This window comes from Spinacia oleracea, chromosome 3, assembly GCF_020520425.1.
Source record: "Spinacia oleracea cultivar Varoflay chromosome 3, BTI_SOV_V1, whole genome shotgun sequence".
In the NCBI taxonomy this organism is placed as follows: domain Eukaryota; kingdom Viridiplantae; phylum Streptophyta; class Magnoliopsida; order Caryophyllales; family Amaranthaceae; genus Spinacia; species Spinacia oleracea.
In genome coordinates, this window is record NC_079489.1 from 397,491 (window position 1) to 421,591 (window position 24,101).

Here is a 24,101-nt window from a genome sequence, read left to right on the forward strand (position 1 = left end):
AATTGCACAATCAAGTAGGCCCATTTGTTGGGCCGGGCCAGGCCAGGCCAGAACGAAATGTAAAATAAGGTCCGCTGAAGAAACCCAAACTAGTGTTGGAGAAAAGCGGAAAAATGGAGATAAAGAGAAGGGATTTTAATTAATCAAGGGAAATTATAAAGCTTTAAATAACGATAATTACTAGTCTTTATACCTAGAATTCAGGAAACAAACTCAGTTATTGCTACAATATCTCAACTGAAAAGGATTATGTTAATTCTCATTGACTAATTAGTAAATCAGCTCAGTTATTGCTACAATATCTCAACTAAGCAGCATCTTGCTAATGCTAATTGACTAAGTAAACAATTCAATAAGCTTATTCCTACTAACTAACACTAGAATATAGGAACTAACCATTGGCCTTCTTATTTAATTAAACAACTCCATACTCCTCCGGCTATAAAAGGTGGTCTGCTAATTTAAACAACTTCTATTTTCATTCTATCACTATGAGGTAATTTCCAACAACAAAAACTCACCATATATAATGACTACTCTAACCATATATATACAGTGTAGGTTATTAAATTAATGGAATATAAGAAAATGATAGAAATTTGAGGACGCACACGGAAGTTTTGATGAACTTGAATAATGTAACAAAATTGCATTTTTATCATCGATTACATTGATAAGAATTGTATAACTATATTTGCGAGAGTCGATATCTCTCACTTTTGTCTTGTTTCTATCATCATATTTTGTAGGAGCTCTCTTGATTAGCCAGCCCACCTCTCAATATATTTATAGTTATTGTTGTATCCTAGTTTCTAGATTTCTCTACCCTTATTTAATATTACATATTTACATATTTCCACATAACGTGTCTAATATATTTCTAGATACATCTATCACTCGATTTTTCATTACACATCTAGATTTTTTCTAGAGTAACATAACAACCGGTATCACGATAAGATATGGTATAGTATATATGCAAGCAGAATATATAAGAAGCTAGGTAGGAAATGATTAATTAATTAAGGGGCCATGGTTTTATCATTAATTAATTATACATCGTATAAGAAAATAGTTCTAGATCCGTACGTGTTAAGGTGATAAGTTAAGGGTGAAGTTATTAGTTGATAGATTATTGGAAGAATAGTGGATAGACTGGTAAGTATAGTGAGTTGAAGAAATGATGAAAAAGAGGCATATTATATGTACTGGTAATATAACTACTGCAATACTCAAGAAGATGGTAGAATTGAATTGAATGAGAATGAGTAAATGAAAAAACCAGTGGTTGATTCCCATAGCCGACCTACTGATAATTAGAATGATTGAAAATCGAACACCCTACTCCGATCCTATATACTTCCTCCATTTTTTAATAATTGCACCATCTTGGTTTTAGCACTATTCACATATTCTTATATAGTTATTTTTTGTGATTTATATGTAAGGAAAAATATATTCATGTGGGATCTTGTTAGATTCGTCTCGAAATATACTTTCAAATTATCAAATTTTTATAATTTTTTAAAATGTATAATGAGAGATATTAGTGATTAAAATAGTGCGTGGCAAGCGTGAAATCCCAAATGGTGCAATTTAAAAAAAATGGAGGAAGTATATTCTACTTCGTATAGTTTAATTTCTGATTTCTGAAATAGAAGTAGCAAAGTTAATCACTGCATTTCTCACTGACAAAACCTCTTTGCTCCATTTTTAGTATCGATCAAGGCAACGTGTTATACTCAAGGCTGCATCGGGTAATGAGCCCAATATAAATTCAATTCAATTCGACCCATTTTAAGATATGATACTTCATTCTTTAGTCCTCAAACCTGGTCTAACATTTCAGTCTATTACCCAGTAGTTCAGGCATGCATTCTATTATATCTTCTCTAATTCTATCTTTGGCTACAATCTTTTCTCCATTCCACTTTTTATCATCACTTCTTCTCTCTTTTTATCTCCTCTTTTTCCTAGGATTATATATCTCTAACGTTACTACGTTACTCTTTCTTCTAGGCCAGATTCCTTCTTTGACGGTTCACTAATGAGAGTAGTAATTAGTACAGTAGGTTGGAATTATAATGAAGAAGATGAAGCTAGCTAGTTGATCGATCAATTGGTAGCTAGAAGGTACTGAACTACATGTAACCGGTTTGTTTTAAACTCTTCAAAAATCATATTTTTATACGGATCGAATTGAAGTAGTTTAAAAGCACATATATATGTACAAATTTAAAACACTTTTTAAAGTTTTAAAGCACATTAATTGTTACATATATATATGCTATATAATTAAGTATGTGTTTTTAAGCCAAAAAAAATGTATTTTGAACAGTACACGGTTGCATGTAGAACTACATACAACCGAGTGCACCTTCTAATTATAATTTGAAGCTAGCTAGCTGATCACTAATGTCCAATCAACTAGAACAATTATTGATATTTTAGGCACATCAATAAGTACAACAAAGTGTTGACTCATATATGCTTACTATTTTTGTTTAAATGTGATGGGTCAAACGGTCAACCAAAAATAGGTAAGCAAGAATACATGTTAGTGAAATGATCATGGATAGACAGACATACAGATAAGAGTAATTAAGGAGTAAATGATAAGATAACAAGGAAGACTAACATCCACTGGATATATATTGCTAGATTTAGGAAGAGTTTGAAACCCTAACCCAAACCAACCAAAAACCAAGGTTTCCCTTTTACTATAAACTCAAACTCGATTGCTCATAATATAAATACCACTTACATATATGCTCCTCCTTTAAGCTTGCTTCCAGTAATATCCTCCCTTTTCTTTCTTACTTCCTAATTGTTATCCATGCATGGATAATACAAACAACAACAACAACAACAACAACAACAACAACAACAACAACAAAGTAACACATGATGGTTATTATTATGTTGATGATCATGGTTGTCATATGATGATGATGACTTCATGGCCACCAAGGTCATACACATGCAGTTTTTGCAAGAGGGAGTTTAGATCTGCTCAAGCACTTGGAGGACATATGAATGTTCATAGAAGAGATAGAGCTCAACTCAGGCTACGAACACTTGATAATTTCCCCATGAGCCCTAATAATCTTCCTATTATTATCTCTAATAATAATAATAATATTAATAATACCATTAATCTTAATCTTCCTCCTACTCCATCAACACCACCTACGTATACACCCAACTTCAACATCCAACCTTACAATTGCACATCATCGTCATCTTCTTCATTATCTCCTCCTACCAAACCAAACTCCCATCTTATCACTAAATTAAGTTTGAATTCCCAGATGAATATTCATCGTCTTTTCAACGTCCATGATTTGGATTTGGAGCTTCGTCTTGGTTACAATTAATGCCTTCATTTTAAGTTTTTCCTTTTAACTATATATTTGGTTTTTTTATTTTATGCGTATCGATCGGATAATTATGTTTTCTACTAGATCTGTATGCATGTTCTCCTTTAATTTGCTAGCTGATAATTAGTACGTGATCGATCCATGGATTACCTAGCTAGTTTGTTGTCTTAACTATTTTACTTTGATCTATGTACGTATTACGGAGCTAGTACTACTATAGTCTATAGAGTATCTACAAGTAAACCAACTTTAAATTTTTAGAATTATTTTCTTGATTTCAGTATATATTCAATTCTAAGGTACACTGTCATTGATACGCTATTTGCTTAATGTACACTGTCATTTAATTATGGTTTGGACTTTGGACCGGCGATGTAATTGCTGAGGGCGGCGGCGACGAGCGATGACGAGCGACGACGGCGAGTGGCGGCCTGAGCAGCGACAGAAGTGATCGAAAAGAGAGAGAGGGGGATTGAAGAGAGAGAAAGTGCACCGGAGAAATGAAAAAAATACCGTGAATGAATAATTAATTTGGGATATTTATTCATAATAATTACGAAAATGCCATTATTAAAAAGTGTTCTCACCGTAAGGAAGTGTTCTCACGAGAGCCTTCCTCTATCTATCTATATATATATATATATATATATATTAGGATGTCTTCACCCCCCGGCGCCGGCCCTTACAAAAGAAATTGGTCCAATAACTATGTTAACATAAGTACGCGCGTTTCATTCAATCGGGCTCGATTCGGTCCGATCCAATAAGTTTATTGTCTTACATCATGCTAATTAATTAATATAGGTGTAGATGGAAAATTTTAAGCATGCTAATTAATATAGGTGTAGATGGAAAATTTTAAGTGAATAGAGCGCATCCTTAACTAATTTGTACGGGTTTATATAAGCTCATTAATTGCCTATGTTCAATTTCTTCTCATTTTACTATCACCATATCAGATCAAAGACAAATCTTCTTGTTTTCTTATATAGATCGAGTATATACGAGTAAGATCAATTGACAATTAATTGGTAGAAGATACAACTGATTGCATGTAGAACTACATGCAACCGTTTCGTTTTATATTTCCGACTCCTCGAAAAAACACATTCTTATAGTTTAAAAGCACACTTTTACATATGAAAAAGTGTTACGTTGTAAGTAAAAGAAATGGAAAATAGATAAGTATGTGTATTTAAATCATAAATGTGTTTTTAAGCCGTAAAAATGTGCTTTGAACATGGTTACAAAATAACATACAACCGGGTGCACCTTATAATTTGTACTCATCTACAATATAATCTAGCTCGTGAAAATACGAATACCATAGTGCAATGTTGAATTAGACACGTTATATATTTTCATAACTTTATTTTCTTTGTGATTTTTACTTTGTACAACAGAATTAAAGATATTAATGGTCAAACTTATGTGTTGACGGGTGTTTTCGGTCAAACTGCAACAGTTCAATTCACATCTACAATATAACCTAGCTCGTGACTTCGTGAGAATATAATATGGATACCCCCTACAATCATGACTTGATTCGTGCATTTGTACTTCCTTCAATTCGTTCTAGTACTCCATATTTGAGATTATATGGAAATTAAAAAAGTTGAAAGTAATAAGTAGATATTAATTAATTAGTGCATGTTAGTGATAAATGAGAGGGCAGCATGGGTTAAAGGAAGTAAATTAGTATGACATCGACATACTCCGTATTAAGACAAAATCACTTGACTCTTGGGTCACAAATAAACTCGTAGCTAGGTAGATTAGATGTCAAATTTAACATGGTTTTGATGTAGTGGCCATTACTTTATTTTACTTATATATAAATAAAAAGTTATGGAAAAGGGTTAAGTTGCTTAATGCATGGGTCTGATATATAGATAGATCAAAAATGGTAAAACTAGGTTGATAGTTGTAGTTTGAAAAAGAGTAAAATCAGTTTGATATACCCATCAGTAACTCACATATATATATATATACATATATATATACTTCCTCCGTTTCTGAAAGTTCTTTACACTTTGGAATATGTGTCCAAAATATGAAAACTTTGACTGTAAATTCTCACTATTATATACATCAAAATGTTACATGTAAGATCTTGTTAGATTGGTTTTGGTATGTATTTTCAGAATATCAACTTTTTATAATGTTTCTGCATACGAAATTTGATATATTAGTAGTTAAATTTTTCATTGGAGTTCGTACAAATAGTAACTGTAAAGAACTTTTTGAAACGGAGGTAGTATATATATATATATATATATATATATATATATGTATATATATATATATAAATGTTTATAGAAGACTAGTTTAATTAAGGATTACTGCACGCCTTGCTAATTATAATTCATACGTTAATTCCCTTTCACTTTAATTTTGATCTTTCACATCGATCTCTTTTAATGTAAGTCTTTAGTTACTTTACATACTAGCTAAGACTACATGCATTATGCATACTCCCTTTTTTCCCTTTTAATGGAAACTTTTTCAACAACTAGTCAAGTATACACATGCATTAAGCACATACATGTACATAGGGAGTTAGGAGTACCTCGATCAGCTCCTTTTTCTTACGTCTAATTTCCTTGGCTTCATCAGTCGTATAATATGATCGAACTAACGTAACAACGTAACTAGCTACTACGTAAATAACAAGCTAGCTTAGTTGTCCGGCCCATCTGTAATATAGAAGTAAATCCATATTATATATTAAGAAAAATTTGATAAAAATAATCCAACATTTGCCGGATCTTCTATTAACCGTACGAAAAATCGATTAATCTTAAATAATTCAATGTTTAAGACGAGTCTTCTAATAACCGCTCTTCTATTAACAGAAGGTTGGATTATGTTTAGCAAATTAAATGATGGTGAATGAGAAGCCTCCAAACCTCAATTCCCCAACTCTCATTCACCGGCTAATTTTATAGAAGTCTCATGCATTAGCACATGCACAAACTAGTTAAGTAATAATATACTTAATTAATTAACTCTTTAGTCTGGCATGATATTAATTAATTAAGAAAGATATAATTTCCTTAAGGAGACCAACAAGCAACATATAATGTCAGCTTAATTAAGAGTTGGGAGTTAGTCATCATCAAAGTGGAATTGAACTACATACATACGCAGATATGCATGTAGTATTTTTCTTATTAATTAAGCAACGTATTATACTTAATTATATACCCTTACTATATATAACAAACCTATAGCTTAGCTAGCTAGAAACTACGTCCAAGATATATATATGCATGGTCCATCCTCTAATTAATATAACATATATGACCTAGCTAGCTCTTATATATGATCAACTTAATTATTATATACTTCAATTCCTAGTTATATTATATTCATTATTCCCATGGCTATATATTCATGAATAAATAAACAAAGAAAGAAAGAGTTTTGAGATGGAAGTAAATGTTGATGAGGGATTAAGTGAGCAAGAGAGTGACAATGAGAATGACAACGCAGGTGTAGGAAGGACATACGAGTGCAGCTATTGCAAAAGAGGCTTCACCAATGCTCAAGCTTTAGGAGGTCACATGAATATTCATAGGAAAGATAAAGCCAAAGCCAAACAACAACAACAACAACAACAACAACAACAACAACAACAACAACAACAACAAGGTTCAGTACCAATGTTTAAGCCCGTTGCAACAAATTTATCATCATCCTATCATAGATCGATAGCTTCTTCTTCTTGTTTTGTGGCACAAAAGGGATACTATCCTTTCTCTATTACTAACAACGCTACAAGATTGAATAATAATAATAATGGTTTTATGAGTAACAAATCAACAACATGCCTTGGTTTGTTTGGTGGTATGTACGAGGATAATCATTCACATTCTCATTATGGACCTGATTTAACTTTGAGGATCACCACATCCAACAACCTTATTGATCATCATCACTATCAAATTACAGGCAAAGAGAACAACAACAACAACAACAACAACAACAACAACAACAACAACAACAATGGCAACGACGGCAACAACAACAACAACAACAACAATTGGAACAACACCAACAACGCCAACACCAACAAACAAGAGGATTACGCTACTGACATTGATTTGGAGCTTCGTTTAGGGCCGGTATGATCCATAATAATAATGTTTACTTTATAATATGTAATATATATAACCTCGATCTAATATGTTTACTTATAAAAGAACATTAAGCTAGTGATATTATATTGTACTGTCCTGTTACGTTTAATTTAGCTTATATTATTACCTAAATATGCATACGTAGTAGTAGGACGGATCGGATTATTATTCAATTATTGTAATAAGGATCGATCGAAACACTAGCTAGCTAGTTATAATATATAATATATAATATTTATGTTCCTAGATAAATTAATTGTATTAATTCTATGTATTTTGTAGTAATTAAGACGGATCGGATCATTATCTCAAGTCTTTAATTTGTTCCAAAATTACGTATCATTGTACTATAATTTTATAAACACTTCGTTCTAAACTATGTGTCACACTAACAAGGCAACAATGTCCCAAGCCTCGCAAACATTAATTAGTTGTAATAGCCCAATAGAAGGGCCCAGTGTTTACGAACTGAAACTTTATACATAGCCCAATACTCATTTTAGACTTAGACTTGGACTTTGTTTACGAACTGAAAGTTTATACGTCTGATCCGCTAACCTTTCCGGGTTTGAAAATGTCCAAATTTGAATTGTATGGCAGTTTGGAACCATCATAAAGATCCTTAGTTGGACACTTAAAGGCTAGGAACGACCTTGATTCAACAAACATTGTTTTTGTAAGAAAATCCGCTAAAATTGTATATTGATGACCCAAAATAGATGGCACAAATGACCAATATGCATCCTGGAGTCCCAATGGGCATATTGGGAACATTCTGACCAATAACCTTGATTTTGGAGGTTCCGGGACTCAGTCTTAGAAACTCAATAGCCCGATTGGTCAAAAGGCGAAAGTAAACTTTCCAAAAGCTTCGCTTAAGCGACTACGTTCCGAAAGCTTCGCTTAAGCGACTACGTTCCGAAAGCTTCGCTTAAGCGACTTCTTACCAGTAACCGGTTTATGGATGAGTGCTCTTGGAGTAGTCGGTCTGGCTTTGAACCTACGTGCCTATGACTTCGATTCTCCTCGTCAAAGACTTAGTCGGAATTTTTTTCTTAGTATTACACGTATAAGGAGTGGACAAACTGAAAAAAAAGGAGAGAGGTAAATTTATGGAACAAATGGAACTTCTTGCATTCTAGTTAATCTAGAAAAATAAAGCTTCTATTGTGTCATTCAGTAAATCAAGTGAACTATAAGGAAATATATGATCAACCAAGATTTCTCGAATTTGAAAAAGAGTCAGAAGAAATGGTTCGATCCTCTTATTTTTCTTTCTCGAACCGAGAGATTCATGAATCGGGATCCTGATGCATATAGATACAAATGGTTCAATGGGAGCAAGAATTTCCAGGAACATTTGGAACATTTCGTTTCTGAGCAGAAGAGCCGTTTTCAAGTAGTGTTCGATCAATTACGTATTATGCGGTTGATTCAATTATGTAATCATGAATAGTCATTAGTTCAGTCAGGACAGTCAATACACGGATATCGAATATAGCTTAAGTTATTATAAGATATTTTTAGTAATGTTCACTTTTTTGCAATAAAGGCGACATCCCTAAGAAATACAAATCCCTGTTTATTTTTGAGCTCAACTTTTAATTTAAAAAAAAAATAAATGAAGAGTCAAAAAATAACTACTTTGAATAGTTTCATTAGCTCCTGAGGTATTATAAGATGATGAAGTAGAATATTTGAATGAAATAGTAGATTGTGTATCACGTATATAGCTTTTATTTTTAATTTTTTATTAATTAATAATAATAAATTAATAAAAAGACATGTTGATTATATCAAATTTTTGGGGCACCACTTATTTTAGTTCATCATGGGTAAGGACACTATTGCTGATATAATAACCTGTATACGAAATGCTGACATGAATAGAAAAGGAACGGTTCGAATAGTATCTACTAACATCACCGAAAACATTGTTAAAATACTTTTACGAGAAGGCTTTATCGAAAATGCGAGAAAACATCAAGAAAGAAACAAATATTTTTTGGTTTTAACTCTGCGACATAGAAGAAACAAGAAAGGGCCTTATCTAAATACTTTCCATTTAAAAAGAGTCAGTCGACCTGGTCTACGAATCTATTCTAATTATCAACGAATTCCTAGAATTTTAGGTGGAATGGGGATTGCAATTCTTTCTACCTCGAGAGGTATAATGACAGATCGGGAGGCTCGACTAGAAGGAATTGGCGGAGAAATTTTATGTTATATATGGTAATCCCTATACTATTCGAATTGGATCCAAAATTTCCTACTTGTGAACAAAAAAAGAGAAAGGACAGCTTGTCTAATATCACTCCTCTATTAGTTGATACTTTAAGGGGGTTTTGTCTGGAATGAAAGAACAAAAATGGATTCATGAAGGTTTGATTACCGAATCACTTCCTAATGGTATGTTCTGGGTTCGTTTAGATAATGAAGATCCGATTCTGGGTTATGTTTCAGGACGGATACGACGTAGTTCTATACGAATTCTACCGGGAGATAGAGTTAAGATTGAAGTAAGCCGTTATGATTCAACTAGAGGTCGTATAATTTATAGACTGCGCAACAAGGATTCGAACGATTAAACAGTTTTTCAACTTCAACACTTGAAACCCCTTATTCTTAAGAGTGCTAAGCAGCCATGGTGGCCTATTGGTCCGTCGATTAACAGATATGCCTTTTAACAAGAAAAATCTTTAAAGGGTCGTAACTTGGTCTCTGGTGCTTCGACTGAGGCAATTTTTTTCTTCAAATTGTATATCTTTCCAAATCTACGTGAGCCAAAACTACTGTAGGGGGTTTGGCTCCACGGTATCGCAAAAGAAAGGGCTCTAGAATGCTCAAATATCATTTTTATTAAATTGACGAGCCAAATTAGTTTCTTTAGTTGCTCACTTTGTCTCGTTATCAATTGATCAGGGTTCGATTCTCAATCTTTGAGAATGAAAAAATATCTCTGGCCAACCTTTTACCTTTAACTGGAACACGCATACACCCAAAAAAAATAAAAACTAGAGTTTGTTCAATTAATTTTCCGACCAACATATACTAATCAAAGAAATGGCAAAAAAATCAACAAAACAACCCAAAAATAAGATTATAAAAAACCAGAGACTATGGCAACAAAAAATGTGTCCCTACTTTAGTTCCCTATCAAAATCAATACAGAATTCCCAGATCATAACACCTTTTCCACCTTTATGGCCTACTCTTAAAACTCCACCCCCACACTTCCACATTCTTCAACAAATGCAAAATCAAAATCACATTGTCATACTATTACCTTCTTTCTCTCTCCTATTTGTCTCTCTCAACAACAAAAATGAAACAAACCCAATTCCTCAAATTTCTATTTCTACTAATCCCATTCACATTCATCATCTTCATACTCATTATCTACTTACTCAAAAGAAAAAACCCAGAAAAAAACCAGCCTTCTGAAACAGGGGACCCAGAATTAGGGAACACTATTAACAAAAACAACAAGGAAGAAGAAGAAGAAGAAGAAGAAGAGTTGATGTGTTTCCAAGGGGGTGAAGATCTGACTGTTCCTGACATTTTAGATGCTCCTGGTGAAGTTATTGGAAAATCAAGTTATGGTACATTATACAAGGCTAATTTATATAGGAATAATAATAATAATAATTCAATTTTATTGCTTAGATTTTTGAGACCTGCTTGTAGTGGGACCATTAGAGAAGTGATTCCTGTAGTACATGCTATTGGTTTAGTCAGGCATTCTAATTTGGTCCCTCTGAAAGCTTTCTATATGGGTCCCAGAGGTGAGAAGCTTTTGGTTCATCCATTTTATGCTCACCCCAATCTTGCTCAATTCATTAAAGGTAATTTCTTTCTTTCTGTTTCACTTCAATTTCAGTTGGGTTTTCTTTAGAAATTGTTGTTTGTTGCTTTTAATGAAGTTGGTTGGTTTGATTTTATTGTTTGGTTGGTGAATTGTTGAACTACTGTTTGTTCTTTTCCTGCTGCTGTTGTTGAAGAGTGTTCTTGCTTCTTAATTTCAGTTACCTTTCTCTTAATATCCTGTTTGTTGCTGAAATAGATTGTTTCTCATCTTGTTAGATTGAATATTGTTGAAATTACCATGAATTGAGTTTCCTTATGCATCAGATTATGTTCTGTTCTGACATTATTAGCAAACATGAACTTTCTGGGCACATTATCCTTAAAAAAAACAATAAAGGTGCTGTCTTGGTGAATCTTTCTGATGCCTTAAATTCCTTGTACTGTGCTTTCCTTGGTTACAAGCCATGTTTATTTCAATATTGGTCATCAACTAATCATACTTTGCTTCTAAACTCGGGTTTAACATACTTTGCTTCTAAACTTGGGTTTAAGTATGATTTGTCTGTAATGTTAATTATTTTAACAAGTTTTAGATTCTTCTTTGTTGTCAATCCATAAACAATGTCATCACAGATCAAAAGTAGCTGCCTTTCTTACTAGTCTACTGTTAGTCTGTTACTCACATGTCCTAATCTTCTCATAAATTCACTGCATTCCATAAATGTTGATGTTTTGTGGAGTTTTGCTTTCAATCCAGCTAACTCTATGCTAAAGTCAAAATCAGACTTTTCAAATCTTAGCATCTGGGGTCCCTTTATGCTGTTTTTTGGCCTTCTCTTTCCTAGATGAACTAATTACTCTTGTTTAACTCCATTCTTTGATTCTTGTTTTCTGCCCACGAATCTGTCATTTTGCCGGCTTTCATAGGTCAATTAGACCTGTTCTTTCGATTCTTCAAATCTTTTTCTGTATTGGCCTTCCACTTTATCCTAATTCTTGATTCGAAGTTTTTGATCCTCAAATCTTGAATAATTTAAGAATAAAAAGAGCAATCCGGCTCAGGACGGCTCAAGTTAGTTGTGGGGATGTTACTCTTTATGAAACACTCAAAGGTCAAAGATAGAAACTAAGCTCATATTTCCTGTTATTGTTTAGTTCAGAAGTTGAAAACTGACTCACATGTTGAACCGGTCCGTTCCCATATTCTGCCCTTACTACGATATTTAATTGCCTTCTGTACATGTTGTTCTAACGCCTTACGCATAGTATTTAGGGTGCGTTCTATTTCACCTGATTTTCACTTATTTTACCTGAACTTATCTTAATTGAACTTATTTTTTCTGAAATAAGTGGAAACAAGGTGAACAGATCAGAGCATTAGAGACACTTTTGGGTTGTTCTAAGTTCGAACTTCAAATACAATGAACATGCATTTTTTAAACATTTGTGTTTCTATTTACAGATAGCAACAACGAGTCTCACAAATGGGATGTGATTTACAGCATTGCCCTAGGTTTAGCAAAGGGGTTAGCTTATCTTCACACAGGATTGCACAAACCTATAATACATGGCAATCTCAAGTCTAAAAATGTATTGTTGGGTTCAGATTTTCAGCCATATATATCAGATTACGGTCTACATCTGGTTTTAAACCCAACCGCGGGCCAAGAAATGCTAGAGACTTCTGCAGCTCAGGGGTATAAGGCTCCTGAACTGATGAAAATGAAGGATGTTAGTGAAAGTACTGATATATACAGTCTTGGAATACTCTTGCTTGAGCTGCTAACTGGTAAAGAACCCGTTATTACTGCAAACTCATCAGATTCTGAACAATTATACTTGCCAAATGTCATAAGAAGGGCAATTTTGGATCATAGGATCAATGATATGTATCATCCCCAAATTGTATCTAATCAAACAGGAAAACAAAGGCATAAGACAGAAGATTGTGCACTGAAGTTGGTTCAACTCGCAATGTCTTGTTGTTCTGCATCGCCTTCTCTAAGACCAGAAGCCAGTGAAGTGGCAAGGAAAGTTGAGGAAATTGGAAAGGAACAAGCTTTACAACACAAAAGAACTTAACATATTATGATTGATGAATGATTAACTTCATATTATGGCAAATTTTTGAAGGAGGGGGACAACAAAGATCAAAACTTTTGATGAATTTGTGGTATTGTGGTGTGCCCACTTTGTTGTAAACAAAAGTTGAAGGATTGAGTCAGATGGCAAAGGAAAAACACATTGGAATTTGTGCTCAATCAGACTGCTGGGATTTTCCAAGATTTATTTAATTGCCCAGAATCAAGGAAACATGGGATGCTGGATATTATTGGGACCCTCAGAAATTATCTTCTTGTCTGCTGATTACTGCAGGATTTAGCAAGAGGGAAAGCTTAACAAGACCTTGCTAATGATTATGCTTAACATATTGATTATTTTTTTAGGGATAAGGAGGCAAAGCCTGCTTAATTAATACTTATATTTTTGTGGATGTAGATAGTTATACTCAACAGAAAATTCCAATCTTGAGTAAAAGTACAGTAATTTCTTGTACAATGGTAGCACAGATAACCCAACTGTGTTGTAAAATGTTACTCTGTAACTGTTTAGAAATCTCTAGTTTGTTGTTTAGGTGAAGTGTTGTTATCAGTTTATGACTTTATGTTCATGTTAAACAGGACATTAATCCATCTATTGTCAACTTGATGGTGGTTACATGTGTTTTAAGTAAATAAATATTACAGATTTTAGTCTGTTAGTGATGAATACAAACAAAACCTTGCAGTAAGAAAAATACAGTATAGTAGTAATTCTTTACAGTCTGTCCTAGATTCAACAATTTCCATTTTTTATTAATAAAAACATGAATCTGGATCAAGTATGTGACAAAATCTAGCCATTAGAAATCATCTCTCTTGGTTTCTCTGACTCTATTCTCTCTTTCTCTGTCTTAATTTCCAGTTTTTTAATGTGTGGAACATTTATTTATAGTAAATGGTCTAATGACAACTGGTAAGTGGAGAATGGTCCTTGAATTAAATTCATTTTGACTGGATGTGTATGACATTTGTCTATTGTTACCGCTTCCAAAAAAACATCATTACACTACAGTGTATGAGGTAAATGACAACCGTATCTTAATGTTTTCCCCATAGCAAACATTAGGCTTCTTTCTATTCGACTTATTTTGTCTGAACTTAGCTGAACTTATTTTATCTGAAAAAAACTTATTTGACTGAAATAAAATTATTTGTGTGTTAGAATATATGAAAATGACTTATTTTTTCTGAAATTATATTATCTGAACTTAACTAAGGGACGGAGCGAGTACTCATCAAGGCGAAGAACTACACCAATTAAAGCCAACCAGTTTATCATTTTCTATTAATTTCCAAATCAGCTAACAGAATATACATAATATACCTCTAGTTTACATAAGAGGCTCTTACAATGCACTTGATTAATTTCCTAATACAATGTACAACTATTTACTCCAATAATTAGACTAATAAGAAGTATATAGATGTTTGACTTACGAATATGATGCCCTTTTTCACTAGGGAATATAATACATAGGATTTGGGAGCTTGAAAGAACGAGTAGACATTGGAAAACCCAACAAATCACTCCACTGATCCCCTGAGTTGCCCAGGATCCTGAATCCCTCCTTCATCATCTCGCTCCTCTTCTCTGATTTGAATATCGTTGCTAACTTTCCATGGTCTTCCGTGTTCCTGGGAAGTTAATCACACAGAATGAGTGTTCAAACAAGCATGAACCAACAAAAGATTGAGACTTTTTTCTGCATTTTCACCATTTTGATATAGCATAAATGTAGGCAAAATGATAAGTTGAAACTCAGCATTTTCATAGGTTAAGAAGGCTTGTTTATGTTGTTCAAGAGCTAAACATAAAAATAGAAGAGAAAATAACATCCTGAGAAACATCTTCAACAAAATAGTGTTCTACAGACTACAGCTACTTCTACTAATCTCGCAATTACAAAAGTTGGTGATATGTAAAATTAACAAAGTGCACCACAATTTTGGACAATGAAGTAATAATATCCCCTTGAAGTAATGTAGTACACAAAAGTTCTATTAACTCTGAACAAGATATCAGTTTTAGCTAGCAGTATTTTAGCAAGAAACCAGGGGATTGAAGATGATGCAGGCACTATCAGACCAATGTCTTAGGTTTAGCCCGTTTAGGCTGCCCTAATTACGTGATCAGGTTTGTTAATATGTGCCTTAAAATCAAACCCTGTCTTAGTACGAGTATTTATGGGGCTTATAGCAGAGGGACTTAGTTTTGTAGGTTAGATAAACTATCCTACAAATGTCTTTCAGATGATTAGGGGATTAGGCCAGTAAAAAAACTTAGTTTTTGGGTCGGAAGGTAAACTGTAAACATTCTATCAATGCTTACAACTCAAGCTTTTTGTTATTTAGGGATCAGCCAATTATAAGGAATTGAATTTCTCAAGTTTTACCATAAGGTATGCCTAATGAGTGTGGATTCTTTTCAGGAAGCGAAAATGGTGACTCAATGGATGTGAGTCATTTCCAGCTTCAAGTTTTTAGACTCCCATATCTACCTCAGCCCATCAGAGTTGAATACATTAACATGTAAGAACCTCAAATATCATCAATTAGGCATCAAAATCACGAGAACATCTGGTAAAAACTAGTGTTGAAAAGCTCAATCTCAATTCTCAAGCAAGCATTTTGATAATTGGGAATAAAGGTCAATATATTATTAAGTTCTTTGTAAAATTCTGACGTTTCACCTAACATCATCTTATACGCAAGGTAATTCAGAACATGCTATTCACATTGATCAACAATAACAACTAGATTAAAAACATGGAACAGAACCATACAAACTACTCCTCCTAGGGCTAAAACTTGGGAATGTAACAAATTCTCACAGAAACACCTAGTAAGTTAGTATCAGCCTTCACAAATTCAGATCTGTAGATAGATTATATGATAAATGATAATCAAACATCAATTGCCAACAGAATAGGTTTTGACAGAAATTAGTCCAAATAACTTGGAATTTAATCCAAATAAGATAGCAGCAAGTTTATCATAAGGTGCTGCCTATGAGAAGGAATGATGATCAAATTCCTTACCTCAATATACTGTAATCAAACATCAATTGCCAACAGAATAGGTTTTGACAGAAATTAGTCCAAATAACTTGAAATTCAACCCAAAAAAGATAGCAGCAAGTATATCTAACATAAAAGTGCTAAGAAAATGAATGATGATCAATTTCCTTACCTCAATATAAGCTTGTCCCAGTTCTTGAACCCAACATTGATCAGATTCTGAGCAGTAACATCCCTCAGCTTTTCGCTACGGCCTGTTAACAGGAAAACCTTAAATCCCAGACTTAAAACCTCCTCATAGAGCCTTAAACTGGATTCAATAGCTGGAGCCATGGCCTTGCTAACCCATTTATCAAACTCCACTCCATCAAACACCTCCAAACTACGATTTGTCCACAAATTTACACTTATCAGATACAGCATTATAAACAATTCATCAAAGCACACAAATTTGGGGTAATTTCACCAAAATTCCAAAAAAAAAAAAAAAAGTTTAGAAGAAAAAGACTTACCCAAAAGCATGATCAGCATAATAAGGGAGATTAGAGAGCAAAGTTTCATCAACATCAAAAACCCAAGCATCTTTACTATCACCCTCAAAATGAACACTTTTTGCAAAAACAGAAGCTTCATTGGAAACCCTTTCAAGATCCAATAAATAACCCTTACCCAACATATAATTCTTGACATAATCAGCACATTCTTGTGGGATTGTTTTCCATGAATTCATGTTATTAGCTTCCACAGCAAACCTCCAACTTGTACATTGTAAAATCACTTCTTCTGGGTCTGCTCCTCCTCTTCCTCCATCTGGGTATTCCAGAATCATGTTTCTTGTTAGTTGATGACAATTTGATGGTTCTTGGGTACACAATGAGGGTACAAAAAGCAGAGAAAACACAAGAAAAATCAACAAAGATTTCATCTTTAAGGATTTGGGTGTCGGAATCATCGGGGATTTGGGGTTTATGTAATTGGAAAAAAATCAGAGAATTAAATAGTGTAGATTTAGATGATAACACAATTAAAAACGCTGATGGGATTGTAAAATAATGGGAGGAATGTAATTTATAGGGGGGATTGGATTGGATTGTGGTTGACGGAGTAATTTGCTTGAGAGTGAAGTAATAGATAGGGCGATGAATGGCTGGATATGGTGATCAATGGGATTGGTTAAGCAAGAGGATATTCTATTGGAGAGAGAAAGTATATTTTTATTCAATGGAAATTTACACGAGTACGTATTAAAGAGTCGCAATTTGGAAATTTTAGAATCATAATTTCACAATGTCATGGGAAAGGAAGAAGAAAGGAAGGAACCGTTGTTCTTTCACTTTGGCCGGCTACCGTCCTATTCTTTAGCTCATCTATCACCATTTGACTATTGAGAAAGTGAAAGTCTTTTGTTATCCGATCGAAATTGACATGACACGAAGTTACTGAGTGAAAACATGAGGTTGATACGACATGAAACCAACCTAAACACGACCCGTTTAGATTAATTTGTCATATTATGCAATTTATTTTACTTTTTAGATAGTTTTGATAAATTTTATGAACAACACGAAATCGACACGAGAAAAAACACAAATGCGACACGTTAGCCAGCTCTAATGTGACCTATCGTATACAGACCTTCAGTCTTAACCACTCGGGTAAGACCTCATTGGTTGACACTTTGTTATTATGTGAGAATATTTTATATGCTTTATTTAGATAAAATTATATTTATTAGGATAATTAATTAATATAATATGCATTTAAAAAATATCACAACCTGTTAAGTCAACTCGAAACAAAACTCTAAACCCGAATGCGAAAGAGGCCGACTCGAATTAACCCGAATCCCGAGCAGGCAATGAAAGATTTTGTAGAGGTACTTTAGGGAATGTGCAATAAAATTAGAAGTTAATTGGGTGTTTGAGTGTGACAAATTAGAGGTGTACATAAAAGAAGTGAAATTAAGAGTGTGTGAGGAGATCAACTCGGAAGGGCTCGAGAAAGCAGGAGAAATCGAGCGATTAGCAATGGCTTCTCAGAAGATCAAAGTGACGAATCCAATTGTTGAGATGGATGGTGATTCCTTTCTCACCCTTTTTCCAATTTTAATACTATCTTGTTCTTCCCTTTTTCAATAATCGAAAGCTTTAATTTTTATCACTTATGCTCTAATTATATACCAATTTACCCCAGTTGAATGCTTTTAATGGAGTTCTTGAGATTGTGATTTCTGATTCTGGGTTTGGAAATATATAAGCAAAGATGAATTCTTGAGTTTGTGATTTCTGATCACTAATTACATGAAAGATAGAATTGAGGAAATCCAGTACTGTTGTTGTTTTCGTTTTTTTTTAATTCTTGATAGATTGATTTGATATGGACTTCAGAAATTGACAATTGAATCGAATTATTCAAAACCAAACCAGTAGAAAACTATGGCAAATTGGCAATTACTCTACACATGGCAAATTGGCAATTACTCTACACATGGCAAATTGGCAAGATATGCAACCATAAACCCACCCTTGTAGTTTATAGTTGGAGACCGGTGTCGTAGATTGACCTTCGAAGCTCTCACCAGACGTTTAATCCAGTCCATATGAATGTAAAGGTCGAAATTTTACATTCCATTGGCAAGAATAGGAAGCTTAATATTAACTACTAGCAATTACAATACTAGTATAACTCAGTCTAATGTAGCTCATTATCTAAATCTGCCGCTCTTTTGTTTGTTTTTGGTCTTGATATCTATGGCTTGGTATCGGCGTATAGCCTAGTGGATAGTAGTTGATTTGCCTGCATGTGGGGAAGCTCAGGTTTGTTTAGTCAATACTTATCCTTGAAGCATGAATGATCTGCAAAAACTTGGTCAACTTGGCAAGGGTTTGCTTATGATAAAGTTGTATTTCTTAACATGCCATGCTAAGTGTTCTGCACTTCGAAGTACTGTATTTAGGAAGAAAATGGTGCTGAAAAATGTTGGGCATTAGAGGTATTGGGTTTGCTAGAGTGAAGGGTAAACCCGTGATTTTTATTCGAGTGAGCTTATATTACTTCAACTAATCAAGAGATTCAGTCTAACACAAAAGGACATCTCTAGCAAGTGTGCCTTCTTTAGGAAATTCTTTCAATAATATTGTCTCAAGAGAGAAGATGTCCCTTAATCTAACTAGTGCTTTGATGAAACTAAAATCTTAACCACGTAAAATGGCTTCCTAATACCTATAGCGATAAGGGTCTCTTAAAAGCATGTAAACAATAATGTCTTTTAAGATTGATATTTTGAGCAATAGAGTATGTCAAATGGCCTAAACTTTCTTACGAGGTACTTGTTCTGTTTGATTTAGTCTCCATAGATCGAACTCTTACATATCTAATGTCGCAGGGGATGAGATGACTAGAGTTATTTGGAAATCCATAAAAGATAAGGTCAGTTACATGTTCACTCTGGTGAATTAGTCTTGTCATTTTCTTCATTTTACTTTGTAAGGCATCTAATAGCAATTTTTTTCCGATGTTGAGCAGCTTATATTCCCCTTTCTGGAGCTGGATTTAAAATACTTTGATCTTGGTGTCCTGAATCGCGATGCTACCAATGACAAAGTCACAATCGAATGTGCAGAAGCTACGCTCAAGTATTGATTTCTCTCTATTGTATATTATGTATTTATGTCTCATGCAAATCACATTGTCTTGTGAGTATATTTCTGGGAATAGACTCTTTTGTGCTTTAGCGGCACTAATGGCATAGTTTCATTTGAAATGGAGGACCAGTAAAGGCGAGAGGAAGCTGCATTTACAGTCCTGCTAATGAGTTTATCAATTGGTCCCTAGATTCATTATATGCAGCAGTATTTGAGTAGAGTATATACTCTGAGTAACAGGATCATCAATTGTATTGCTACTTGCTGACAATCCTAAGCTATATACTTTTAAGCTATTCTGTCTGCTTTTCAGTTACTGTTGTCTGCACTTTTTGACATAATTATATACTGATTTCTTGGTTTCAGGTACAACGTGGCAATTAAATGTGCAACTATAACACCAGGTATTTCTACCTTGATAGCCTTTTGATGATGTCAAGTGTGGCTAGCACAATATTTGATGGTATAACTGTTGAGGGTGGACTCCTTGTTTCTTTGGCAGTATTTTCTTTTTTTATCATCTCAAGAAATATTTTCTCATCAACAAGATGATGGATGCATCACTAAAGTAGTTTGAATGTTTTGGCTGATAAGATGTACCGGTTATATTTCTTAAATAATTTATGTTATCTGTCACATTGGATAAACGGGGGTTTGCTAGAACTTGTCCATGTAACTCCTTGTGGATTGTTGAACATACATATTATTGTGTTAGTATCTGAGTATCTTTGTTATCGAACAGATGAAGACCGTGTTAAGGAATTCAACTTGAAGCAGATGTGGAGGAGTCCAAATGGAACTATCAGAAACATCCTTAATGGTGAATCCCTTTTCTTCATGTATTCGTTGATTGTATTTGACAGTTTTGACAATCAGAAGTCAATTTTACGGGAGTACTTCCTCGGGTTTCATAGTATATATGATTGTTTCAAGGTCTAGCAAATGCGTCAGCTCTTATGATGATCACTTTAGTGTGCTGTTTTTGTGTGTGTGTGTGTGTGTGTGTGTGTGTGTGTGTGTGGTGAAATAGGTATTTTATTAAACCAATACCAAGGTAATCCAAACTTCATACAAGCTTAACAGTAGCCAAAAAGCTACAAGAAAACACAAAACAACACTAGTACACTACATGGCCTACATCCATCAGCTACTCAAAAACACCAGGCTAAAAAAACAAAAGCATAAACCTAAACCAAAAGCAGAAACTTCACTAACTTTTCTGATAACTTTGACCTAATTGCAACTGGAATATTAGCAAACAGCATTCTTCCCAGGTCTATCATTAAACAATCTTTCTTAAAGATCATTCATAATGATATATTGTATCGTCCTTTCAGGTACGGTATTTAGGGAACCAATAATCTGCAGAAATGTCCCAAGGCTTGTTCCAGGTAATCAGAAAGTCCTATTGTGTTGGTCTTTATCCGACCAATCTTCATATTGTAAATGTTAAACTACTACAACAACAGCAACAACAAATCTAAGCCTTAATCCCAATGATATGTAAATGTTAAACTCAAATGTTGTAACAGGTTGGACAAAACCGATATGCATAGGGAGACATGCTTTTGGAGATCAGTACCGTGCATCAGAAGAGGTCATTCGGGAAGCAGGAACTCTAAAAATGGTATTTGGTAAATTCCTGCCTTGGATGAGAGTTTTCTGTTTTTCAATTTCTGTATCAAAGATAAAAATTCTTGCTTTTCCATTACGGAAGACCTTCAAGTGAGAATAGTGTGATGATACCATGTGCAGTTCCAGATGGGAAAGGTGACAAGACAGAAATAGAAGTTTATCGTTTTAAACATCCAGGAGGAGTTGCAATGTCTATGTACAACACTGATGAGGTATCATGTCACTGCTTCTTTATCTTGAATAAATTTCATAATGAAATTTATATGTAAACTATTATCTTTTGTTGTTTAAACAGTCTATACAAGCTTTTGCTGAGGCTTCAATGAGTACTGCTTTTCAAAAGAAATGGCCACTTTATCTTAGCACAAAAAACACTATTCTGAAGAAATATGACGGGAGGTGATAAATCCAACCCCCTCCCCTCTAAGTCTGTTCCATGCAAGTTACAACTTTGTTTACTTGATATGTTGATTCTGGTTTCTTCATTAAAGATTCAAGGATATATTCCAGGAGGTTTATGAAACAAAGTGGAAGTCGAAATTTGAGGCTATAGGAATATGGTGAGGTCCAACTTCTTTGTCTCATTATTCATTTAAACATATTCTTGATGATGCCAGCTGAATATTCTGTAACTTGTAGGTATGAACATCGACTTATAGATGACATGGTTGCTTACGCTATGAAGAGCGAAGGAGGCTATGTTTGGGCATGCAAGAATTATGATGGAGATGTCCAAAGTGATTTCTTGGCTCAAGGTTTGATATCAGCTCTTCTGTAAACTTAAGCTGATTTTGTGTAGCCATGAGCCAATTCTTCTAATTTTTTCTACAATATTTGTGTTTTATTAATTCAGGATTTGGATCGCTTGGGTTGATGACCTCTGTTTTGGTTTGTGTTCTTGACTCCTTATTGATATATGTGCTCATTTTTGTCATATTAGGGTGCGTTCTATTCACCTGATTTTCACTTATTTTTCATGAACTTATCTTAGTTGAATTTATCAAAACTTATTTTAGTTATAAATTGTACTTGGTCAACCCTTATTTTTTCTGAACTTATCTTATTTGAACTTAACTGAGCTTATCTGAACTAAATAAGGTGAACAAAAAAGAGCCTTAGTCCTCGATTCTGCATCAGAATCAAGCTTTCTGCGATTGTGGGTCCATTGGTTAAAATTTTAATCTTGTGGTTCAGGTATGTCCAGATGGGCGGACTATTGAAGCTGAAGCCGCCCATGGAACAGTTACTCGCCACTTTCGTGTTCATCAGAAAGGAGGTGAAACAAGTACAAACAGTATAGCATCCATCTTCGCATGGACACGTGGACTTGCACACAGGTAACAAAAAGGCAAAAACTTTAAACGATTTGTGTTTCCAAAAATCCATGACAAAACAAATTTACAGAAACACATTACCAGGGCTATGTTAGATGACAATGCCAAGCTCTTGGACTTCACTAATAAGCTTGAAGCAGCATGCATCGGAACTGTTGAATCAGGGAAGATGACTAAAGATCTGGCACTCCTTGTACATGGGTCAAAGTAAGTTTCATAATCAGAAAAAAAAAGTATTTTAACCTAACCAGTAAAGTGATACAGAATCCAGGCAGAATGAGAATATAGACAGGGGCCTAACAGTTGGTAATTGCAATCCCTAATTGCATATATTACATGAACAACAATCCCTAAATTGCATATATTACATGAAAAACAATCCCTAATTGCATATATAACATGAAAACAATCCCTAATTGCATATATTACACGAAAAACAATAAAAGTTGCCACCCTTTAATTATTTGCATGGGTTAAGTATTGCTTTGGGTAGAAGATGCACCTTTAACTGTGGTTTTATGTAACTTTTACTGTTGGATGTGGTTTTCTGATTGCAAGCTCTATTTTTATGTTAGTTTTCTGTTCTTGTTGCCTCTTATTTACAATATCCACTACTTCAGGCTTAAGAGGTCTCAATATTTGAACACTGAGGAGTTCATCGACGCTGTGGCTAAGGAATTGAGAGCACGGCTAGCTGTCAGATCAAAGATGTAAATTTCACCAAGAAAGTGGTTATTATTATTAATTTATTATTCATATTATTATTATTAGTAATTTATTGTATAAACCTTTTATGTTTTTATTCCTCTACCTACAATGAGAAAGCAAGGGCAGTGCTAAGTACTTGCTCCTAATAAAGCTTTTCTGTACTTAAACCTAGGTAGCTATCTATGGATCTATAATAATGTTCAAATTTGATACTTTTTCATTCGTTTTTCTTTCATTTTCTTCATTGTGATCAAGTTAATGTAAATCAAACAAGTATCTGATACAAAGTATTATCAGCTCTGTTTACCTGCTAAACAATCAAATCCAAGCAA

General features: G+C 34.0%; 5 protein-coding genes across 5 annotated transcripts; 4 read left to right on the forward strand and 1 right to left on the reverse strand.

The window, feature by feature from the left end:
- Nucleotides 1-2,682: 2,682 nt before the first annotated feature.
- Nucleotides 2,683-3,599, forward strand: LOC130470614 (transcriptional regulator SUPERMAN-like). Its single transcript, XM_056841122.1, has one exon. The coding sequence runs from the start codon at nucleotides 2,841-2,843 to the stop codon at nucleotides 3,375-3,377; it is 537 nt and encodes a 178-aa protein (XP_056697100.1). The 5' UTR covers nucleotides 2,683-2,840; the 3' UTR covers nucleotides 3,378-3,599.
- Nucleotides 3,600-6,693: 3,094 nt separating this feature from the next.
- LOC130470615 (uncharacterized) lies at nucleotides 6,694-7,811 on the forward strand. The gene has a single exon (XM_056841123.1). The coding sequence runs from the start codon at nucleotides 6,812-6,814 to the stop codon at nucleotides 7,511-7,513; it is 702 nt and encodes a 233-aa protein (XP_056697101.1). The 5' UTR covers nucleotides 6,694-6,811; the 3' UTR covers nucleotides 7,514-7,811.
- A 2,868-nt stretch (nucleotides 7,812-10,679) lies between these two features.
- On the forward strand, nucleotides 10,680-13,963 carry LOC110782340 (putative kinase-like protein TMKL1). Its single transcript, XM_021986471.2, has 2 exons — nucleotides 10,680-11,367; nucleotides 12,792-13,963. The coding sequence occupies exons 1-2, from the start codon at nucleotides 10,848-10,850 to the stop codon at nucleotides 13,409-13,411; spliced, it is 1,140 nt and encodes a 379-aa protein (XP_021842163.1). The 5' UTR covers nucleotides 10,680-10,847; the 3' UTR covers nucleotides 13,412-13,963.
- Nucleotides 13,964-14,688: 725 nt separating this feature from the next.
- Nucleotides 14,689-17,795, reverse strand: LOC110782341 (acid phosphatase 1). Its single transcript, XM_021986472.2, has 3 exons — nucleotides 16,961-17,795; nucleotides 16,621-16,830; nucleotides 14,689-15,066 (listed from the first exon to the last, which is right to left on the reverse strand). Exons 1-3 carry the CDS (start codon nucleotides 17,398-17,400, stop codon nucleotides 14,889-14,891), a joined length of 828 nt encoding a protein of 275 aa, XP_021842164.1. The 5' UTR covers nucleotides 17,401-17,795; the 3' UTR covers nucleotides 14,689-14,888.
- Nucleotides 17,796-18,326: 531 nt separating this feature from the next.
- Nucleotides 18,327-23,989, forward strand: LOC110782339 (isocitrate dehydrogenase [NADP]). Its single transcript, XM_021986469.2, has 15 exons — nucleotides 18,327-18,524; nucleotides 19,834-19,877; nucleotides 19,974-20,083; nucleotides 20,459-20,496; nucleotides 20,835-20,912; nucleotides 21,430-21,483; nucleotides 21,625-21,726; nucleotides 21,848-21,939; nucleotides 22,023-22,126; nucleotides 22,219-22,287; nucleotides 22,367-22,482; nucleotides 22,581-22,615; nucleotides 22,922-23,064; nucleotides 23,146-23,268; nucleotides 23,682-23,989. Exons 1-15 carry the CDS (start codon nucleotides 18,476-18,478, stop codon nucleotides 23,773-23,775), a joined length of 1,251 nt encoding a protein of 416 aa, XP_021842161.1. The 5' UTR covers nucleotides 18,327-18,475; the 3' UTR covers nucleotides 23,776-23,989.
- Nucleotides 23,990-24,101: the final 112 nt, after the last annotated feature.